At 44.0% G+C, this 20,289-nt stretch overlaps 1 protein-coding gene across 2 annotated transcripts in view; it reads left to right on the forward strand.

Moving 5' to 3' along the window:
- dmd (dystrophin) overlaps nt 1-20,289 on the forward strand; it is a 413,300-nt gene that overhangs the window by 360,988 nt on the left and 32,023 nt on the right. For both annotated transcript variants that reach the window (XM_085802729.1, XM_085802740.1), the window contains 7 exons: nt 6,522-6,583; nt 6,671-6,745; nt 8,265-8,466; nt 10,015-10,100; nt 11,071-11,228; nt 15,801-15,967; nt 19,617-19,728. In XM_085802729.1, coding sequence (XP_085658855.1) covers nt 6,522-6,583; nt 6,671-6,745; nt 8,265-8,466; nt 10,015-10,100; nt 11,071-11,228; nt 15,801-15,967; nt 19,617-19,728 — 862 coding nt within the window. The remainder of the gene's footprint in view (nt 1-6,521; nt 6,584-6,670; nt 6,746-8,264; nt 8,467-10,014; nt 10,101-11,070; nt 11,229-15,800; nt 15,968-19,616; nt 19,729-20,289) is intronic.

Here is a 20,289-nt window from a genome sequence, read left to right on the forward strand (position 1 = left end):
CGCGCTGCTGGTCATAATGCAGTAAAACCTGTTCCCAGTGAAAACACACGGCGGCTTTTGGGGTTTTCACGGCCGGCTGAGGAGACAGCGGTGGGTCGCATTCCGTGGATAACACACATTATTTCACGTGGAGTAGCTAACTTACTGTCGAATTTGCGCAAAAAATGAGCGAAAAAATGTGGGAAAAAAAACCCTTCGACGGTGAGACGTTTAAATTCAGTCCAGCGCATAGGAAAATAGACTCCTTCCCTCCCTCTCTGTTGGTACCAGACCAGTATCTGTATCTATCTATCTGTATGTTAGCTAACACAGAGTAAAAAAACGCCACTGTAAATAAATAAATAAATAAATACATTCCATTAATAAAATATCCACGTATATATTATTTTTGCGTCGTAATTATTGAGGTCGTGGTGCGTGGGAACAGAAATAGGACGTGTTTTTTTTTTCCCAAAGAAGAGAAACGGTTGTTTTTGGGGGGTAGGTAGCCATTATAAACCGAGCAGCCCCCCCTTCCTTTCCTTTCCTTTCCTTTCCTTTGCTTCACAGCAGCTTTTTGGTGGTGGTTGTTGCCGGGGAACCAGGCGAGGTGTGTGGTCAGCAGTCCTCTGGACCCCCCCACCATCACCACCCCACCTCCCTTCTTGATGCATATTCCCATTCCCATTCCCAGTGTTTGTGCTGTTTCACTGCTGCTCATTGAAATAAACAGAGAGAATCTGTGCCTGCGTTTATTTGCTGTTGGATTTTGTGTTTTTGTGGTTGCGTTCCTCCTCTGTGCCACCAATTTTATTTTATTTTTGTGCTTTTTTTTAATGTTGTGTGTCGATTTTGCTGTGATGCCTCGCTCGGTCTATTTTGGGATGCATGCGAAAAGAAATAAAGCCAGGCCGTGGCTTCGTTCTGTGCTGCTCATCCTCCAGATTGTTGGTCAGCGCTCGGCTGTAACGTGGGATGTGGGATGTGGTCGTCTTGCACTGATACTACATGGGGCTTTAAATCTGTTTGTATATGTGTGTGTGTGTGTGTGTGTGTGTGTGTCTGTGTGTGTGTGTGAAATGAGAGCACAGGGGGGGTTGGCTGGTACAGATTTTTGGCACCGATGTGATTGCAGGTGTGTGTTGAAGCTTTTTATCCATCAGCTGTACACACACACACAGATGCTGCTGACATGCTCAGGCATGATTGTTATGTCTTGTGTTGTGTGCGAGCTTGTCGTCTTTGTGTGTGTGTGTGTGTGTGTGTGTGTGTGTGTGCGTTATCATCAACCCCCACCGTCTATCGAGGCTCGATCTGTGGTTGGCAGAAAGTTGTGGTGTCATGGCTGACTTTGTTGATAAATTCAGTAATTGCAGGTATAAAAGACGTGTTAACTCAGCCCTCACTGACATGTCGGATGTTTTAAAGATGATGCTAGATAGTGGTTATCCTGGGTCCTGGGGGGGTCGTTAGCCCACCGGCAGCCTGCAGCCCAAACACCAGAATATAAGAATCAAACCAGATCACCATCTGTTTCAGACGTTGTATTGTAATATGGTAAAACGATGACTTGTAAGTTGAGGGTTGAGCTAATAGACTGGAGTCAATGTGGATACACAAACATGTAATTATGGTAATTATGGCAACGATGGATTCTACATTCCACCGTCTTTACAATGGTTGAACAGCCAATTAGTTGTTTTACATGGAAACGGTTGTTTCTATAGTAACTTCTTGTAACCAAAGATGTACGCTATCTATCTATCTATCTATCTATCTATCTATCTATCTATCTATCTATCTATCTACACTGCAAAAACTCAAAATCTTACCCAGAATATTTGTCTTATTTCTAGTCAAAATGTCGTTTCTAGTCAAAACAAATCTCATTATACCTAAAATAAGTATATTTATACATATACATAGTTATACATAAAAAAGCAGCTTGTTTTTAGACACTTTTAAACTTATTTCAAGTCTATTTTCACTTGAAATAAGTAGAAAAATCTGATAGTGGAGCAAGTTTTTCTTCCTTATTACAAGCATAAAAAACTTCCTTTCACTGGCAGATTTTTCTACTTATTTCAAGTGAGAATTTGTTTGAAAGAAGTGAAAATTATCTAAAAATAAGTTATTTTTTAGGTGATGAGTCTTATTTAACGTGGAAAGAGATTCGTTTTGACTAGAAATGAGACATTTTGACAAGAAATAAGACAAATATTCTTGGAAAGATTTTGAGTTTTTGCAGTGTTGCTGTCTAGCTATCTTTCTGACTATCTACAGCACTGATGCTGGTTATATTAATTTGTTAAGTCACAGGCAGAGTGATAATATTTAATTCATCTTTACTCACTACATCTTAGCCCCTCTTAAAGGGACATTGTGTAGGAATTCCTCCCATCTAGCATTGTGGTTGTATATCGCAAGCAACTCAACCGTATTTTTCATGCTGCATTCACCTGAAACTGGGCAGACGGCAGACGGACGACAGCCGCTGCACGTAACGGCATAAACAAGCCTCTATGTAAACAAGTGGTCTGTCAGCACGAGGCAAAACAATACACGTGACAATATGTTCAGAGCTTCAGTTTGTTGATGGGGCTGATTACTGATTAATGAGAAACAGACTTTTGAGCGAAATAATCGTTTTTCGTGAATAGATAACAGGAGAAGTTACACAATGTCCCTTTAACCTCATGTATTTGTAAATGTTATCGGTCAACGGTATTGGCATTGGTTATGAGAAGCAGGAAGTTATCTGTATCGGTGGGAAAAAGCAGTTGATGTGCATCCCTAGTGAAAAGGGCAAGTTTAATTTTCTGATTTAAAATACAGAAGAGACTTGGGTTTAACTTTAAAACATTTACCGTTTTTACTTGTACACCATTAAGACATACTTAGATTAGCCTAGCTCATGTAGCAGTGTGACTGTCAGGCTAGGACACATGATATAAGGATGCATCTGCAGTTTGCATCATGTTTTTCTTGGGCTGCATTCACATGGAATCCGGCAGACGGACCTCAGCCAATGGGACGGAACGGGGAAATATAATTCAGATTTCTCCTGATATTTCATTGCAAACTGAAACGTATGTTAAATTCCTTTTAAAGTGTCACATCCGGTTGTGAATGCTGTGGCGGAATGACATCCAATTTGCTGTCCGCCGTCTGACATCTGCCTGATTCCATGTGAATGCAGCACTGTTCATTCAAAAACCCTTGTGCTAAATGCAAATTATAGGCTAAACTATAAATTAACAACTCTGAACCAAGGATTAATTGAAATGGTTTAATGAAAATAAACATGTTTTTGTATATTTAAAAAGATTCTGTCCTGTACAGCAATGCCCTGGCATCTACTTTAAAGGGATAGTTCACCCAAAATTCAAATTTCACTCATTATCTACTTACCCACATGTCGACTAAGGGCTGGGAGAATTTTCAGAGTCCTCTGTGTTTTCTCGGAGTTACAGGGGGGTCCGTGCAGCAGTATTTGTCCATATAATGGTTATTCACACCGGTCTGATACCTGCAGACAGCTGCTAGCTCGCGTTAGCTCCAGAGCAAATCCACACACTCACACAGCCTGATAGAATCTCTTGCGAACAAACAAATTGAGTGCTTCTATTACTTTCCTAGATTAGATTTTTTCCCCCTGCTTTTCCCTATCTGAGGTCGTTGTTAATTTAATATCTTTTCTGGTTTTACAGTGCTGCTTAGATAAAACAAGCAATTTGAGCATGTCCCCTTAGCCTCTCGGTATTTTACACACCAGGCAATTAAACTAGAAAATAATCAGCAGACTAATCTTTCAAGAAAATAATTGGAAATAAATCCTCACAGCTCGGAAACTGGAAATTATTTTTCTGTTGAGTGAACAAGCAATTACTCCTCCTGTTTTTACACCTTTTTCTAATATCAGTCGTAGTACATGAAGACTATATTCCTGATTGGACCCTTTAGTTTTATATTTCAAAACTGCTGCTGATATTCTTTATGGAGAAATTGGGAATTTTATCAATTGAAAATCAAATAACAACTCTACCTTGCAAAAAGCATTTTTATACTCATTCAGCTTCTTCAATTTTTTAAAATAAATGCAGTTGATTATTATTGCAGCTGAAATAAGCTTTCATTTTCTATTTCACATCTGAAATCTGAAATCTGAATCAGGCCCCAACCTCCAACAGCCTCATGGAGCATCTTTCCATTTATTGAATATCTTTGGCTGAAATAAGAAGATAAATCCAAGCTGCACACAATGTAGCATGTTGCTAATGCTAGCCTAGCAAGTACAGCTTCACAGAGCCGCTAACATGGTGGCAGATTTCTAGTCTTGGGAAGCTGATTGGTTGGTTGGTTGGTTGGTTGGTAGGATGGTTGGTTGGTAGGTAGGTTGGTAGGTTGGTTGGTTGGTTGGTAGGTTGGTTGGTTGGTTGATTGGTTGGTTGGTAGGATGGTTGATTGATTGGTTGGTTGGTTGGTTGGTTGGCTGGTTGGTTGTTTGGTTGGTTGGTTGGTTGGTTGGTTGGTTGGTTGGTTGGTTGGTTGGTTGGTTGTTTGGTTGGTTGGTTGGTTGGTTGGTTGGTTGGTTGGTTGGTTGGTTGGTTGGTTGGTTGGTTGGTTGGTTGGTTGGTTGGTAGGTTGGTTGGTTGGTAGGTAGGTTGGTTGGTAGGTTGGTTGGTTGGTTGGTTGGTAGGTTGGTTGGTTGGTTGGTTGGTTGGTTGGTAGGATGGTTGATTGATTGGTTGGTTGGTTGGTTGGTTGGCTGGTTGGTTGGTAGGATGGTTGATTGATTGGTTGGTTGGTTGATTGGTAGGTTGGTTGGTTGGTTGGTTGGTTGGTTGGTTGGTAGGTTGGTAGGTAGGTTGGTTGGTTGGTTGGTTGGTTGGTAAGTAGGTTGGTTGGTTGGTAGGTTGGTAGGTTGGTTGGTAGGTTGGTTGGTTGGTAGGTTGGTTGGTAAGTAGGTTGGTTGGTAGGTTGGTTGGTTGGTTGGTAGGTTGGTTGGTTGGTTGGTTGGTTGGTAAGTAGGTTGGTTGGTAGGTTGGTTGGTTGGTAGGTTGGTTGGTAGGTGGGTTGGTTGGTTGGTAAGTAGGTTGGTTGGTTGGTAAGTAGGTTGGTTGGTTGGTTGGTTGGTAGGTTGGTTGGTAGGTTGGTTGGTTGGTAGGTTGGTTGGTTGGTTGGTTGGTTGGTAGGTTGGTTGGTAGGTTGGTTGGTTGGTTGGTTGGTTGGTTGGTTGGTAGGTTGGTTGGTTGGTTGGTAGGTTGGTTGGTTGGTTGGTAGGTTGGTTGGTAGGTTGGTTGGTTGGTTGGTTGGTTGGTTGGTTGGTTGGTTGGTTGGTTGGTTGGTTGGTAGGTTGGTTGGTTGGTTGGTTGGTTGGTTGGTAGGTTGGTTGGTAGGTTGGTTGGTTGGTTGGTTGGTTGGTAGGTTGGTTGGTTGGTAGGTTGGTTGGTTGGTTGGTTGGTAGGTTGGTTGGTTGGTAGGTTGGTTGGTTGGTTGGTAGGTTGGTTGGTAGGTTGGTTGGTTGGTTGGTAGGTTGGTTGGTTGGTTGGTTGGTAAGTAGGTTGGTTGGTTGGTTGGTTGGTAGGTTGGTTGGTTGGTTGGTAAGTAGGTTGGTTGGTTGGTAAGTAGGTTGGTTGGTTGGTAGGTTGGTTGGTTGATTGATTGATTGATTGATTGTGATTTGCTGGAGCTCCTACAGTAACTGAAGCTAACTATCTACAGTCTACTGTACAACAAGAATTTTGGGGAACATTTTGCACCGTATTATTTCCACAGTAACTTCAGGGAGGCTTCTCCTTTAGCCCAGTGGTTCTCAACGTGGGGTCCACGGACCCTCAGGGGTCCTTCAGAGGGTTCAAGGGGGTCCCCAACTTTTTCTTCAAATTCTTCCGCTTATTTATTTTTTTTGAGAATTTTTATTATTAGTATTATTGTTTTGTTTTTTTTGAGAGTTTTACCACTTTTTTTGTAGAAAATCTTTAACATTTCTCTCTTTTTTTTTTGAGAAATTTTTTTAACCACTTCTTCCTACAAATGTTTAAATGTTTTAGGAGAAATTGTACCACTTTTTTTGTAGAAAATCTTTAAGATAGATAGATAGATAGATAGATAGATAGATAGATAGATAGATAGATAGATAGATAGATACTTTATTAATCCCGAAGGAAATTCATCTTTTTTTTTTTAGACATTTTTTTAACCACTTCTTCCTACAAATGTTTAAATGTTTTTGGAGAAATTGTACCACTTTTTTCCAGAAATGTCTCTATAATATTTCCAAAAATTCACGCCATTGGTCCTGATTTGAATGTACAAAAAAGTAACGTCTCAGAACAAATATTATTCTTGTATTTCTGGTGTTTGCTTGAAAATGTTGTCCAATGGGGGTCCGTGGTCTAATTTGTGTCAGTTTAGGGTCCTTGATGTACAAAAGGTTGAAACCACTGCTTTACCCAGAGGATATAATACCCATGATGCACCAGTTCATCTGTTTGCTCAGCTCATCAGTTCACCGTTGTGTCTGTTTTGTCGTTCTGCAGCCACCAGACCCAGACAACATGCTGGGACCATCCCAAGATGGCCGAGCTGTACCAGTCTCTGGGTGAGATGCTGCTTTTCATCCTACAGACTTCCTCTCTTCCTTCCCTCTCTTCTTTAATCCTAACCCAGGTTGTCCTTCTCTCTCCAGCCGACCTGAACAACGTCCGGTTCTCGGCCTACCGGACGGCCATGAAGCTGCGGCGTCTGCAGAAGGCTCTCTGCTGTAAGTCTTCTACATAATGTTAACTTTTCCATTTTTTGTGGTTGGATTGGTCCTTTATCTAGTTCAAGGTCATAGGAAATTGAACTTTAAAATATGATTAAATCTGACAGTGGAGCAAGTTTTTCTTCCTTATTACAAGCACAAAAAACTTGCTTTCACTGGCAGATTTTTCTACTTATTTCAAGTGAAAATTTGTTTGAAACAAGTGAAAATGATCTAAAAACAAGTTAATTTTTAGGTGATGAGTCTTATTTAAAGTGAAAAGAGTTTAGTTTTGACTAGAATTGAGACATTTTGACAAGAAATAAGACAAATATTCTTGGAAAGATGTAGAGTTTTTGCAGTGTGATGCCTCAAGTGTGTCCCAGTCCTCCTCCACTTTGCTCTTTATTTCCCTCCATCTCTCTTTTCTTCTGTGTTTGGGCTGTTTTTCTTCTTTCTGTCGTGTATTTCCTCCTCCCATCCCATCATCCCATCTCTACGATCTTTGTCCCTCATCTCACACCATCTCTGCGTGTTTCTGTGACTCCATATGTGTGTTAACTCATCATCCCTCTTGTCTCTAACTGCAGAGTGTGAACCGCCCACCAGCTGTTTAGTGTGATATGTTTTAATTTTAAGGTGTATAGCTACATAGTTGCAGCCAATTTCATTCAATCTGTTGTTTACATTTAGTTTTTTTTTTTTTGCTCTTATTGAGTAGATCCGTTTTCCTAAACTCTAAACTATTTAGATGAATTACTATTACTTTTTTCTTTTAAGCCAGGAAGTGTCTTTAGGATTAATGGAAGTTGCTCTGTCCGTTCACGATGCCTTCACTGCCACACAAACACCCATAAAAACCTTCCTACCTTTACTCTTCATCTTAGCCACGTTGTGGTAACGTTGTATTATTACCTCGTAGAAAACACAGTGTAATTATTAGAGATATTGTGTCTCTCTACAGTGGACCTGCTGAGCATCTCACTGTCTCTCTGTCTCTGTCTTCTCTACAGTGGACCTGCTGAGCATCTCACTGTCTCTCTGTCTCTCTGTCTTCTCCACAGTGGACCTGCTGAGCATCTCACTGTCTCTCTGTCTTCTCCACAGTGGACCTGCTGAGCATCTCACTGTCTCTCTGTCTCTCTCTCTCTCTACAGTGGACCTGCTGAGCATCTCACTGTCTCTCTGTCTCTCTCTCTCTACAGTGGACCTGCTGAGCATCTCACTGTCTCTCTGTCTCTCTGTCTTCTCCACAGTGGACCTGCTGAGCATCTCACTGTCTCTCTGTCTCTCTCTCTCTACAGTGGACCTGCTGAGCATCTCACTGTCTCTCTGTCTCTCTGTCTTCTCCACAGTGGACCTGCTGAGCATCTCACTGTCTCTCTGTCTCTCTGTCTTCTCCACAGTGGACCTGCTGAGCATCTCTCTGTCTCTCTCTCTCTACAGTGGACCTGCTGAGCATCTCACTGTCTCTCTGTCTCTCTCTCTCTACAGTGGACCTGCTGAGCATCTCTCTGTCTCTCTGTCTTCTCCACAGTGGACCTGCTGAGCATGCCCATGGCCTGCGAGGTGTTTGAGCAGCACGGCCTGAAGCAGAACGAGCAGCTGCTGGACATCAGCCAGCTGGTCGGCAGCTTGACCAGCCTGTACACCAGGCTGGAGCAGAGCCACGCCCACCTGGTCAACGTCCCGCTGAGCGTCGACATGTGTCTCAACTGGCTGCTCAACGTCTACGACACGTAAGAGCATCACACATACACACACACACACACACACACACACACACACACAGGGCTGGGTACCGAACTTCGGTTCTTTTGTGGCACCGACCGAAACGCTTCGGTAGTGCCGAGTATCAAAACACGCCTCGTCTTTCGGTGCCAAGTTTCGATACCCGGAGGTTAATCACGTGATCAAGATCTGATGATGCTGCCGGTGATCAGCTGTAACATCACGTAGTTGCTGCATCGGGTGACCTGTTCCTCTTCAAGTCCTGTCCGGGGCGTCCGGGTTTAAAAAAATATATTTCATGAAAACGTCTGGTTTTGATTGTTCTTCATGTGCTTAAATTGACTGGCGCTTTGCACACAAAACTCCAGTATTTTGTTGCGTTTGACGTAATTCCCGAGAGGCTGCCTCTCCGTGCGGCCCCGCGACGCGCACATACAGATAAATGCTCTGGGCTACTTCATGTTATCAGTCCCTCCTGCCTCTTTCTGTCGCCTCTGTATGTGTATGTGCGGCGCGATGTGCAACTTGCACATGAGGGAGCAGACGTCAGAGCAGCTTTCACAGTTTTTATTTTATTTTATTAATTAATTTAATGGGACTACCTGACAGCCATGTTTAGGGGAGACCAGGGACAATAGTAAACACTTTTTGCATTTAACAAATCAGAAACCTTTAGCCTATTTAAAAACCTTAAAGCAGAAGTAAGTGATATGTTTGTGTTAATCTAAGTCTTAAATAGTTGTATCTTCCGACAGCAATCACTTCTATAGAGTGTTTGGTCTGAAACACGGGTCTGTCAGTCACTCTGCTCTGCTCTGAGCCCAGGAGAAAACTTTCCTTGTATCCTACAACCTTTATCCAATGAGGAGAGAGAACGGCATGCAGGGCTGTGTGTGCAGCCAAGGAACGCCGTGAATGTGGTGACGTAGGAACGAGGACTGTTATGGTGCGTTCAAGGAAACTCGTATTTTTCCGACCTGTGAAGTGGTACCAGTTCGATCTGGTACGAGTTCACGGGTCAGAAGTTACGAGTGGCCGTTATAGTGACTTTCACAGGTAAAACAGGTCGGAGAAACACGAGTGTGTTGCCTGGAACGCTACAAAGTCGTAAGTTGTGACTTGAAGCTGTAATTTACGATTTCAAAAGCTGCCTGGAACGCAGCATTAGCCCAAACCACCGGATCGCTTACTTCTGCTTTAATGTGTCAACTACAAAAATTATATATGAAAGTGGTTTCCTAATATTTTCAGGTTGCAAAATTCATCTAACTGCAATGAAGTTGTAACACATGCCAGGGTGATCTACCTGTTGAGCTGCTGGTTGGAATAGAAAAATACAACTCAAGATTTGTACCGTGATGTGTAATGTCATTTTCATTTTTTTTAGAAATGATGTTATAAAATTGGTATCGAAAAAAGTATCGTTCAGGAACCGGTATCGAAGTGAAGGTATCGGTATCGGTACTTTTCATTGATACCCAGCCCTACACACACACACACCGGAGATTTAACACATTCTTACACATTGTTGTTGTTGTTGTTTTGTCGTGGAACAGCGGCCGCACTGGAAAGATTCGGACTCTGTCGTTCAAAACTGGAATCATCTCGCTCTGCAAGGCTCACCTGGAGGAGAAGTACCGATGTAAGTCTGATCAACACGTTAACCCCTTAACGGCTGCATCAGCACTAAACACTGTTAATCAACTAGAAATAACAGAAAAGCTGCACAACCAGTCAAACACATGAAAAACTAATATATGTAGAATATTTCTCTCTTTTCAGCTGTTGCTATTTTATTTATTGGTCAATATTTGTAATAAAAACACATCATTATATATTACATATGATTTATCTGATGAACCTTTAGTGTGTCCTGATAACTAAAGCTCTAACATACACACTGATGCATTTATAGTATAAACATAGAGAGAGAGAGAGAGAGAGAGAGGGATCAATAGTCTGGCCTTGTGCCCCTCGTCCATTCAGTTTCATGCAACAACAACAACTGCATAGTAGTTTGAAAAACCTTTATTGCTCTAAAACAGTTGGTGTGATGGTAGTGACACATACACACTGTTGTTTAACGGCCCAAACAGAATCCAAATTAATTTAACATTTGTTTTTTCAAGTTATAATGTATGACGGAGTATTAGGGCCACACTGAGAAAAAAAAAAACCCCAAAAACCACAGACTTAGAGAATAAAGTCGTACATTTACGAGAATAAAGTTGTAAATTAACAAGAATAAAGTCGTAAATTAACGAGAATAAAGTCGTCAATTATGAGAATAAAGTTGTACATTTCCTATGAGAAAAAAGTCGTAAATTAACGAGAATAAAGTCGTAAATTAACGATAATATAGTCGTACATATCCTACCAGAATAAAACTTTAACATTACGAGTATAAAGTCATAAATTTACGAGAAGAAAGTCGTAAATTTACGACTTTATTCTCAAAGTTTGTGATTTTTTTATTTGTCAATGTGGCCCTGATACTCTGTTGTAATAATGTGACAATGCAAAGTGAAGTGTTAATGACTCTAACCTGTTTCATTACTCTACCCCCCCCCCTACTAACCACCCCCCCCCCCTACTAACCCCCCCCCCCCTAGTCCTGTTCCGCCAGGTGGCCAGCGCCACCGGCTTCTGTGACCAGCGGCGCCTCGGCCTCCTGCTCCACGACGCCATCCAGATCCCCCGGCAGCTGGGAGAGGTGGCGTCCTTCGGGGGCTCCAACATCGAGCCCTCGGTCCGCAGCTGCTTCCAGTTCGTACGTAAACACACCCCACTATCCCCCCACCCCACAAACACACCCACTCCTGCCTTTTATAATTAAGCAATATATCCCTCCAGGCCGTGGTCTCTGCTCATTCTACCACTCTAAGTAGCGTTGTTCCCCCTCAGAGTGGTAGAATGAGCATAGACCACTGTTAGCTTAGCATTAGCCTTTAGCCCCTCAGAGTGGTAGAATGAGCATAGACCACTGTTAGCTTAGCATTAGCCTTTAGCCCCTTAGAGTGGTAGAATGAGCATAGACCACTGTTAGCTTAGCATTAGCCTTTAGCCCCTTAGAGTGGTAGAATGAGCATAGACCACTGTTAGCTTAGCATTAGCCTTTAGCCCCTCAGAGTGGTAGAATGAGCATAGACCACTGTTAGCTTAGCATTAGCCTTTAGCCCCTCAGAGTGGTTTAATGAGCATAGACCACTGTTAGCTTAGCATTAGCCTTTAGCCCCTCAGAGTGGTTTAATGAGCATAGACCACTGTTAGCTTAGCATTAGCCTTTAGCCCCTCAGAGTGGTAGAATGAGCATAGACCACTGTTAGCTTAGCATTAGCCTTTAGCCCCTTAGAGTGGTAGAATGAGCATAGACCACTGTTAGCTTAGCATTAGCCTTTAGCCCCTCAGAGTGGTAGAATGAGCAGAGACCACTGTTAGCTTAGCATTAGCCTTTAGCCCCTCAGAGTGGTAGAATGAGCATAGACCACTGTTAGCTTAGCATTAGCCTTTAGCCCCTCAGAGTGGTAGAATGAGCAGAGACCACGGACTGGAGGGATATATTGCTTTTATAAAACGGTTACCAATAATGACAATATGAAAGAGGACATGTAGTTTTTTTCTAACATCGAGCCCTCGGTCCGCAGCTGCTTCCAGTTCGTACGTAGATTTGATTTTACACATTCATAGTGTTGTGAAATTAATTAATGCATAATAATAATAATCGTGATAATCGTAACACCGTGATTATTTCTCTGACAATAATCGTACCAAAATAAATCTATTATCGTGACATCCCTATGAACCGGATAATAAATTCATAACCGGATAGCAGATTGCCTGCTCGGGTTTCCCCGGGTAACCATGGTAACCGTGCACATCCCTGTGCAATAAGGAACGTAAAGGACGAGCGACGCTCCACATCCGGCTGAAAACAGCTGCATTCAGCCGAGGATTAATGCTCTGCTGGTTATTTGGGGCAGCGGGACGGTCGGTGTTCACGGGACTGAGTCAAACTAAACTAGTGTGTGTGTGTGTGTGTGTGTGTGTCGTGTGCGTACACACACACACACACACAGCACAGACACACAGACACACACACAGTTATGTGTTGGTTTTATTGGATTAGTTTTTCTACTTCCTGTCCTCAGAGCTCTGCGGTGTTGTCACCTGTCTGACGGGTGTTTCAGTGATTCTTCTAAGGAAACGTAGATCAGGTTTCTGACTGAGCTGTTATTTCACTGATATAATATCACTGAAGGTTGTTTTCACTGTGGAGGAACTCTGACTCACTGATTCCAACTCCAGGAATAGTTTTTATTCATGTTATTTAACCCCCGAACACCCACTGGCCTGTGGCTGTGTTAGAGATGTACCGATACCAGTGTGTTAATATGATTATTAACGGTGTTCAGGTTAAACCCTTTGTCAATCAATCAATCAATCTTTATTTATAGAGCACCTTTCATACATGGAAATGCAACACAAAGTGCTTTACACACAGAGAAAATTTGTAAAACATGAATGAACACAGCTAAAGAAAAGACATTTAACTTTCTTCTATTGTCTAGTTTGACAATCAGACACAACTGGAAAAGAATAAATGTAAATCTAGGAATAAAGAACACTTCCTTTAAAGACTGAGAAGTGTTCACTCTGGTCAGAGCATCATGTTTCCATGACGACTGACCGGATGGTACAACAGAGAGACACACGTACTGCGGCGTGTTTGTAGCGCTGCTCATTTGGTTTCATGAACCAGTGTTCATTTTGTCGGCTATTTTTCAATTTAGTTTCAGTCTTAGTCTTGTGTCAAATGCCCTTATTAGTTTTAGTCATATTTAGTCAGCTTGTATTCTTTTTTCTTTAGTCACATTTTAGTCGACGAAAAGTCTTGGCATTTTAGTCTAGTTTTAGTCGACTAAAATCCAAAGTATTTTAGTCTAGTTTTAGTCAATAGTCTTTTTTAGTCTTAAAGCATGTTAATCACAATTAACCTAGTCAAACCAATAGATTAATTTTAGTCTTTTTCTCACTCATCTCACAAGATTTATGTCATTATTGACAGGCAGCTGTCAGATGAGCCAACTTTCCAGCTTGTGTGTTTATTTAACCTTTATTTTACGAGGCAAATTGCTTGAGATAAAAAAAATCTCCTTTACAAGCATGGCCTGGCCACACACATGTCGGCCATTTGTCAGTATCTAAACAGAGATGAACACACACACACACACACACACACACGTCGACCGACCAGCGCAGAGGGTTAGCAACGGAGCATTTCAGGGGTATCGAAGGCATTTCAGGTGGTATCGGAGGCATTTCAGGGGTATCGAAGGCATTTCAGGTGGTATCGGAGGGGTATCGAAGGCATTTCAGGTGGTATCGGAGGCATTTCAGGGGTATCGAAGGCATTTCAGGTGGTATCGGAGGGGTATCGAAGGCATTTCAGGGGTATCGAAGGCATTTCAGGTGGTATCGGAGGCATTTCAGGGGTATCGAAGGCATTTCAGGTGGTATCGGAGGGGTATCGAAGGCATTTCAGGGGTATCGGAGGCATTTCAGGGGTATCGAAGGCATTTCAGGGGTATCGAAGGCATTTCAGGTGGTATCGGAGGGGTATCGAAGGCATTTCAGGGGTATCGAAGGCATTTCAAGTGGTATCGGAGGCATTTCAGGGGTATCGAAGGCATTTCAGGTGGTATCGGAGGGGTATCGAAGGCATTTCAGGGGTATCGAAGGCATTTCAGGCGGTGTCGGAGGTATTTCCGGCGGTATTTCCGGCGGTATTGGAGGTATCGGAGGCATTTCAGGCGGTATCGGAGGCATTTCAGGAGGTATCGGAGGCATTTCAGGCGGTATCGAAGGCATTTCAGGGGTATCGAAGGCATTTCAAGTGGTATCGGAGGCATTTCAGGGGTATCGAAGGCATTTCAGGTGGTATCGGAGGGGTATCGAAGGCATTTCAAGGGTATCGAAGGCATTTCAGGAGGTATCGGAGGCATTTCAGGAGGTATCGGAGGCATTTCAGGGGTATCGAAGGCATTTCAGGAGGTATCGGAGGCATTTCAGGAGGTATCGGAGGCATTTCAGGGGTATCGAAGGCATTTCAGGGGTATCGAAGGCATTTCAGGTGGTATCGGAGGGGTATCGAAGGCATTTCAGGGGTATCGAAGGCATTTCAGGAGGTATCGGAGGCATTTCAGGGGTATCGAAGGCATTTCAGGGGTATCGAAGGCATTTCAGGTGGTATCGGAGGGGTATCGAAGGCATTTCAGGGGTATCGAAGGCATTTCAGGCGGTGTCGGAGGTATTTCTGGCGGTATTTCCGGCGGTATTGGAGGTATCGGAGGCATTTCAGGCGGTATCGGAGGCATTTCAGGCGGTATCGGAGGCATTTCAGGAGGTATCGGAGGCATTTCAGGAGGTATCGGAGGCATTTCAGGCGGTATCGAAGGCATTTCAGGGGTATCGAAGGCATTTCAGGCGGTATCCAAGGCATTTCAGGCGGTATCGAAGGCATTTCAGGCGGTATCGGAGGCATTTCAGGCGGTATCGGAGGCATTTCAGGCGGTATCGAAGGCATTTCAGGCGGTATCGGAGGCATTTCAGGAGGTATCGGAGGCATTTCAGGCGGTATCGGTGGCATTTCAGGAGGTATCGGAGGCATTTCAGGCGGTATCCGAGGCATTTCAGGCGGTATCGAAGGCATTTCAGGCGGTATCGGAGGCATTTCAGGCGGTATCGGAGGCATTTCAGGCGGTATCGAAGGCATTTCAGGCGGTATCGAAGGCATTTCAGGCGGTATCGAAGGCATTTCAGGGGTATCGAAGGCATTTCAGGGGTATCGAAGGCATTTCAGGGGTATCGAAGGCATTTCAGGCGGTATCGGAGGCATTTCAGGCGGTATCGGAGGCATTTCAGGCGGTATCGAAGGCATTTCAGGCGGTATCGAAGGCATTTCAGGCGGTATCGGAGGCATTTCAGGCGGTATCGGAGGCATTTCAGGCGGTATCGGAGGCATTTCAGGCGGTATCGGAGGCATTTCAGGCGGTATCGGAGGCATTTCAGGCGGTATCGGTGGCATTTCAGGCGGTATCGGAGGCATTTCAGGCGGTATCGGTGGCATTTCAGGCGGTATCGGAGGCATTTCAGGAGGTATCGGAGGCATTTCAGGCGGTATCGGAGGCATTTCAGGCGGTATCGGAGGCATTTCAGGAGGTATCGGAGGCATTTCCGATACCGAATGGGAACAACTCTTAGTCTGGTTGCTTGTAATTAAAGCTGGGTCAGGCAGCATTAAAGGGTTAAAATCTAACTCTCTACTGTGATCTGGTTGCTCCAGGCCAACAATAAGCCCGAGCTGGAAGCCGCCATGTTCCTGGACTGGATGCGTCTGGAGCCCCAGTCCATGGTGTGGCTGCCCGTCCTGCACCGCGTGGCGGCCGCCGAGACGGCCAAGCACCAGGCCAAGTGCAACATCTGTAAGGAGTGTCCCATCATCGGCTTCAGGTCAGTGAAGCTTCTGATTACACACATTCACCTTTAAAGGGATAGTTCAACATTTTGGCAAATTGGCCCATTGCCATAATCCCTATAGTCATAGCAGTAGGTTCGTTACCTTTAATTGTTGGTGTAAGCTATTTTCAGTACGGCGGAGCGCAGCAGCTGGCTGCTCAGAGCTACGCTATGGAGGCTAACGGAATTTCTTGGTTTCCCTCATTAAACTCATCAAATTCAACATCCCAAAACTCCACAGCGCTTTTGTAGACAAGTTGTGAGCTGCACAACCACCACGCTATGAGATAATGACGGAACGATACGAAACGGAGCCGTTTTCGAGGTAAATTCATACAAAACCGCTGATGCGCGTTGCGTTCAGGGACAGTTTTTCAGCAAGCAGTCTCCGTATTTACCCTGTATTTACCTCGAAAACGGCTCCGTTTCGTATCGTTCCGTCATTATCTCATAGCGTGGTGGTTGTGCAGGTCACAACTTGTCTACAAAAGCGCTGTGGAGTTTTGGGATGTTGAATTTGATGAGTTTAATGAGGGAAACCAAGAAATTCCGTTAGCCTCCATAGTGTAGCTCTGAGCAGCCAGCTGCTGCGCTCCGCCGTACTGAAAATAGCTTACACCTACAATTAAAGGTAACAAACCTACTGCTATGACTATAGGGGTTATGGCAATGGGCCAATTTGCCAAAATGTTGAACTATCCCTTTAACTTAAAGGATCATTTCCCTTTTTTACAACCTGGACCTTATTTCTAGCATAAAATACAATCATTTTACTCCCCCAGAGAACTTTGGTGTCATTTGGAGTCGTTGTGATGAAATGAGCCCCAGTGGAGAGGCGCGTATATCCGTATAATGGAGTCTACAGGGTCTAAATAACACATTATCTGCAGAGAAACTCCTTCATTTCACCAATATTTAGTTGTGATAGGCTAGTGCTATTCCCCTCTGAGTCCGGGGTTAGCTGTTATCAACATCCGGGGTCTGTAGGTTGACCTACTGACCTCTGACCTGGATGATGTCATCTCTGAGCTTGTTGCTAATGCTAATGCTACGGTTGGTTTCTGCGTGTTTCTGACTTGTCAGAACAAAATGAGCAGCTGGATGAAGTTCAGCTTCCACAGGCTTCCTCTCCTCAACCTGGACTCACTAAAGCTCCGGCTGGTTGAGATAAAAATGGACCCTGTCGCTACCCGATCTGTGACAGCCACGTACGGCAACTCCACTTGGACAAACTTAGTTGAATTGACTTAGGATCACTGCCCTGTGTGCGTCGCCAGAGGCGGTTTATCTTTTTATTTATTTTTTTAAAGCTGGCCTGTGGAGTTTATACATATAAAACAATGTCCGTTACATTGCAGCCACTGCCAAACGACTTATTAGGATGATCATTGAACGTATCTCCACCACACAACAGTCCCTGGTTTACCCAGGAGCGCAATTGCCTCTGAGGAGCGACTTTCCCGCGCTGTCGCACAGGGAATTACGCATGCAACGCAACGTTCGGATTTGACGTAGAGTTTAGAGCGCTGGTAAACAGAAGAGAAGAAGAACATGTTATCTTATTTTTGTCTAGTCTGATATGCAGCCGGTGGAAGCACTGACACTGCAGCCACCGGAGCGGAGGAGACCCGACGGCGGATTCGTCCCGCCCCCCTCCCCCCCGACACGCACCGCACCGTAACTGGAGAGATCCGCCCGGTGAGCGCGTTCAGAGTCGACCACCGTACCCCCCCCCCTCTCGCTGACCTCCGCGGTCCTGGACCGCACAGGTACCAGGAGACCAAGACCCCCTGTCATGTCGGTCCTCCGCCCTCTCTGATCCGCCGCAAGTTGCAAGAGCCCCGCGGAGCCCAGTCTCTCCCTCCTCTCCCACACTTCAGCACCTGTCCTGGGCTACAGCTTGGCTCGCTCCGCCGTCCTTTACTTTTGAAGTAGCTATAACTAATAATAATGCAACGTGTAGCCTATACACGCGTATGAGTGATCAGAACAGTAAATTGTTTACACTACTTTTAAAAGGAGTAAAGTCATTTAAAACGAGGAGCGAGCTGAGCTGAGCCGACACGGTGCAGCCCAGGACAGGTGCTGAAGTGCGGACAATACAGAGGCGTCTCGTCGGTCCTCGGCCGTCTTTAATGTCCCGAGACACCTCTTTCAATCCGTTTAAGGTTATTTGTTTGTGTTTAGGGAGGCTATATTTGCTTAGAATATTTTTTGGCAACCAGAAAAGCAATGTTTGACCCGGCGTGGCGGCGCCATCACACTCGCTCGCAAAAAAAAAAAAGACAAGAAAAAAGGAAAGAAAAAACGCACTTACACACATTTTGGAGGAGGGAAGCGCGTCACAGCATCATTTTTATTAAATCATAGTTTTCTCTAAATTAAGACAGTGTGCGGGACTATTTTTCACCCAGCCCCCCCCCCGCCCCCCCCCCCCCCCAAAATGTAGGCCTATGTATAAAAATATGAAAATAAATTGCGTGTAGGCCTAGATATCGTTTAGGGATTTTTTTTTTTTTTTTACTAAACGTTTACAGTTTCATTCCGTGTAAACGTTTACACATGTATAAGGTCACACCCCTAAATAAATGCCAAAGCTGAATGACCACAACTTTTTTTTCTCTTCCTACTTCGCCAGTCACCTGGTTGCCTGGTTACCTGCACTTACCGTTCGGGGAGGGAGGGAGGGAAGGGGGGGGTTCAACGTCATCGAACGGCGCAGACTGACTGTTGCAGTAGCCTACTCGAAAAAAAACACGGCTGATGGCTCGTAATGAGCAAAACTCCACAGGGCAGCTTTAAATACTTTATTAGTAATGTAAATTGAGGGTTGGTTGTGGTGGTCTGGATCTTGATGCTCAGAAAACAGGAACACAGGCGGACTTTTAATGTTTACTGTCCTCTTTTCTCGCCGGCCTCATCACCATGACAACCACAAACAATCACAACTACCACAACACTCACTGAATAAACGAGTCTGCCGCGGCTGTCTTATGACGGACCTCCGCGGTTTTTATTTTATTTTATTTTATTTTATTTTATTTTTTAATCATTTTCACAGTACCGTATTTTAAATTCACAGAACTTTAAGCATGTACGCAAATCGGGCAGTGCCCAAATGAAGTTTGTCCAAGTGGAGTTGCCGTAGGCAGCTGTCCAAGATGGCGGCCGGTCTGCGCATGCGCAGACCAGTTTTGTCACAGATCGGGTAGTGACAGACCCGAATGCCAAAGCAGAATGATTATTATCAGAATGAGCCACGCGGCGCTCAGAGATGACATCATCCAGGTCAGAGGTCAGCAGGTCAACCTACAGACCCCGGATGTTGATAACAGCTAACCCCGGACTCAGAGGGGAATAGCACTAGTGTATCAGAACTAAATATTGGTGAAATGAAGGAGTTTCTCTGCAGATAATGTGTTATTTAGACCCTGTAGACTCCATTATACGGATATACGCGCCGCTCCACTGGGGCTAATTTCATCAAAACAACTCCAAATGACACCAAAGTTATCTGGGTGAGTAGAATGATCTTATTTTATGCTAGAAATAAGGTCCAGGTTGTAAAAAAGGGAAATGATCCTTTAACACAGCGTAATGGTTATTCTGGTTCCCAGTTAAACGTCGTCTTTCCTTCATCCAGATATCGGAGTCTCAAACACTTCAACTACGACATTTGCCAAAGCTGCTTCTTCTCCGGCCGCGTTGCCAAGGGACACAAGATGCAGTACCCCATGGTGGAGTACTGCACCCCGGTACGAACACACTCACACTCACACACTCACACACTCACACTCACACACATCAGCCCAGATGTTCCAGCTGCAGAAAGACTGATTCAGTTAGAGGAAATAGAGCTTTACTAGTTAGTTTTACCTCTTCTGTCTTCTGTCTGTTTCTCTAATGATGCAGGGTTCTTACTGATCCTTAAAAAGTCTTACAAGGCATTGAATTCATTCATCTAAAAACAAGGCCTTAATGGGCATTAAAATGTCTTAAATCAATGTTTCAAAAGTCTTAAAAATGTTAACACATGGTAAGTGGTATTTTATGATTATAATTAGTCTCAAATCTCAAAATAATTGGTAACATTCAGACATAGAGAGGTTAGTGGCGGCCGTCAGCGCTAAATTTCTCTTTTTTTTCAGACTTTTTATGCATTTATTTTGAAAGGACAGCTGGAAAGAGACATTTATTTTGAAAGGACAGCTGGAAAGAGACATTTATTTTGAAAGGACAGCTGGAAAGAGACACAATCCAATGTTCATGTAGCAGTCACTTTACCTTGGATCACATAGGAAAGTGGGTTAAATTGT

This window comes from Trachurus japonicus, chromosome 2 (genome assembly GCF_045865225.1).
Source record: "Trachurus japonicus isolate A0001 chromosome 2, Traja_1.0".
Lineage (NCBI taxonomy): Eukaryota > Metazoa > Chordata > Actinopteri > Carangiformes > Carangidae > Trachurus > Trachurus japonicus.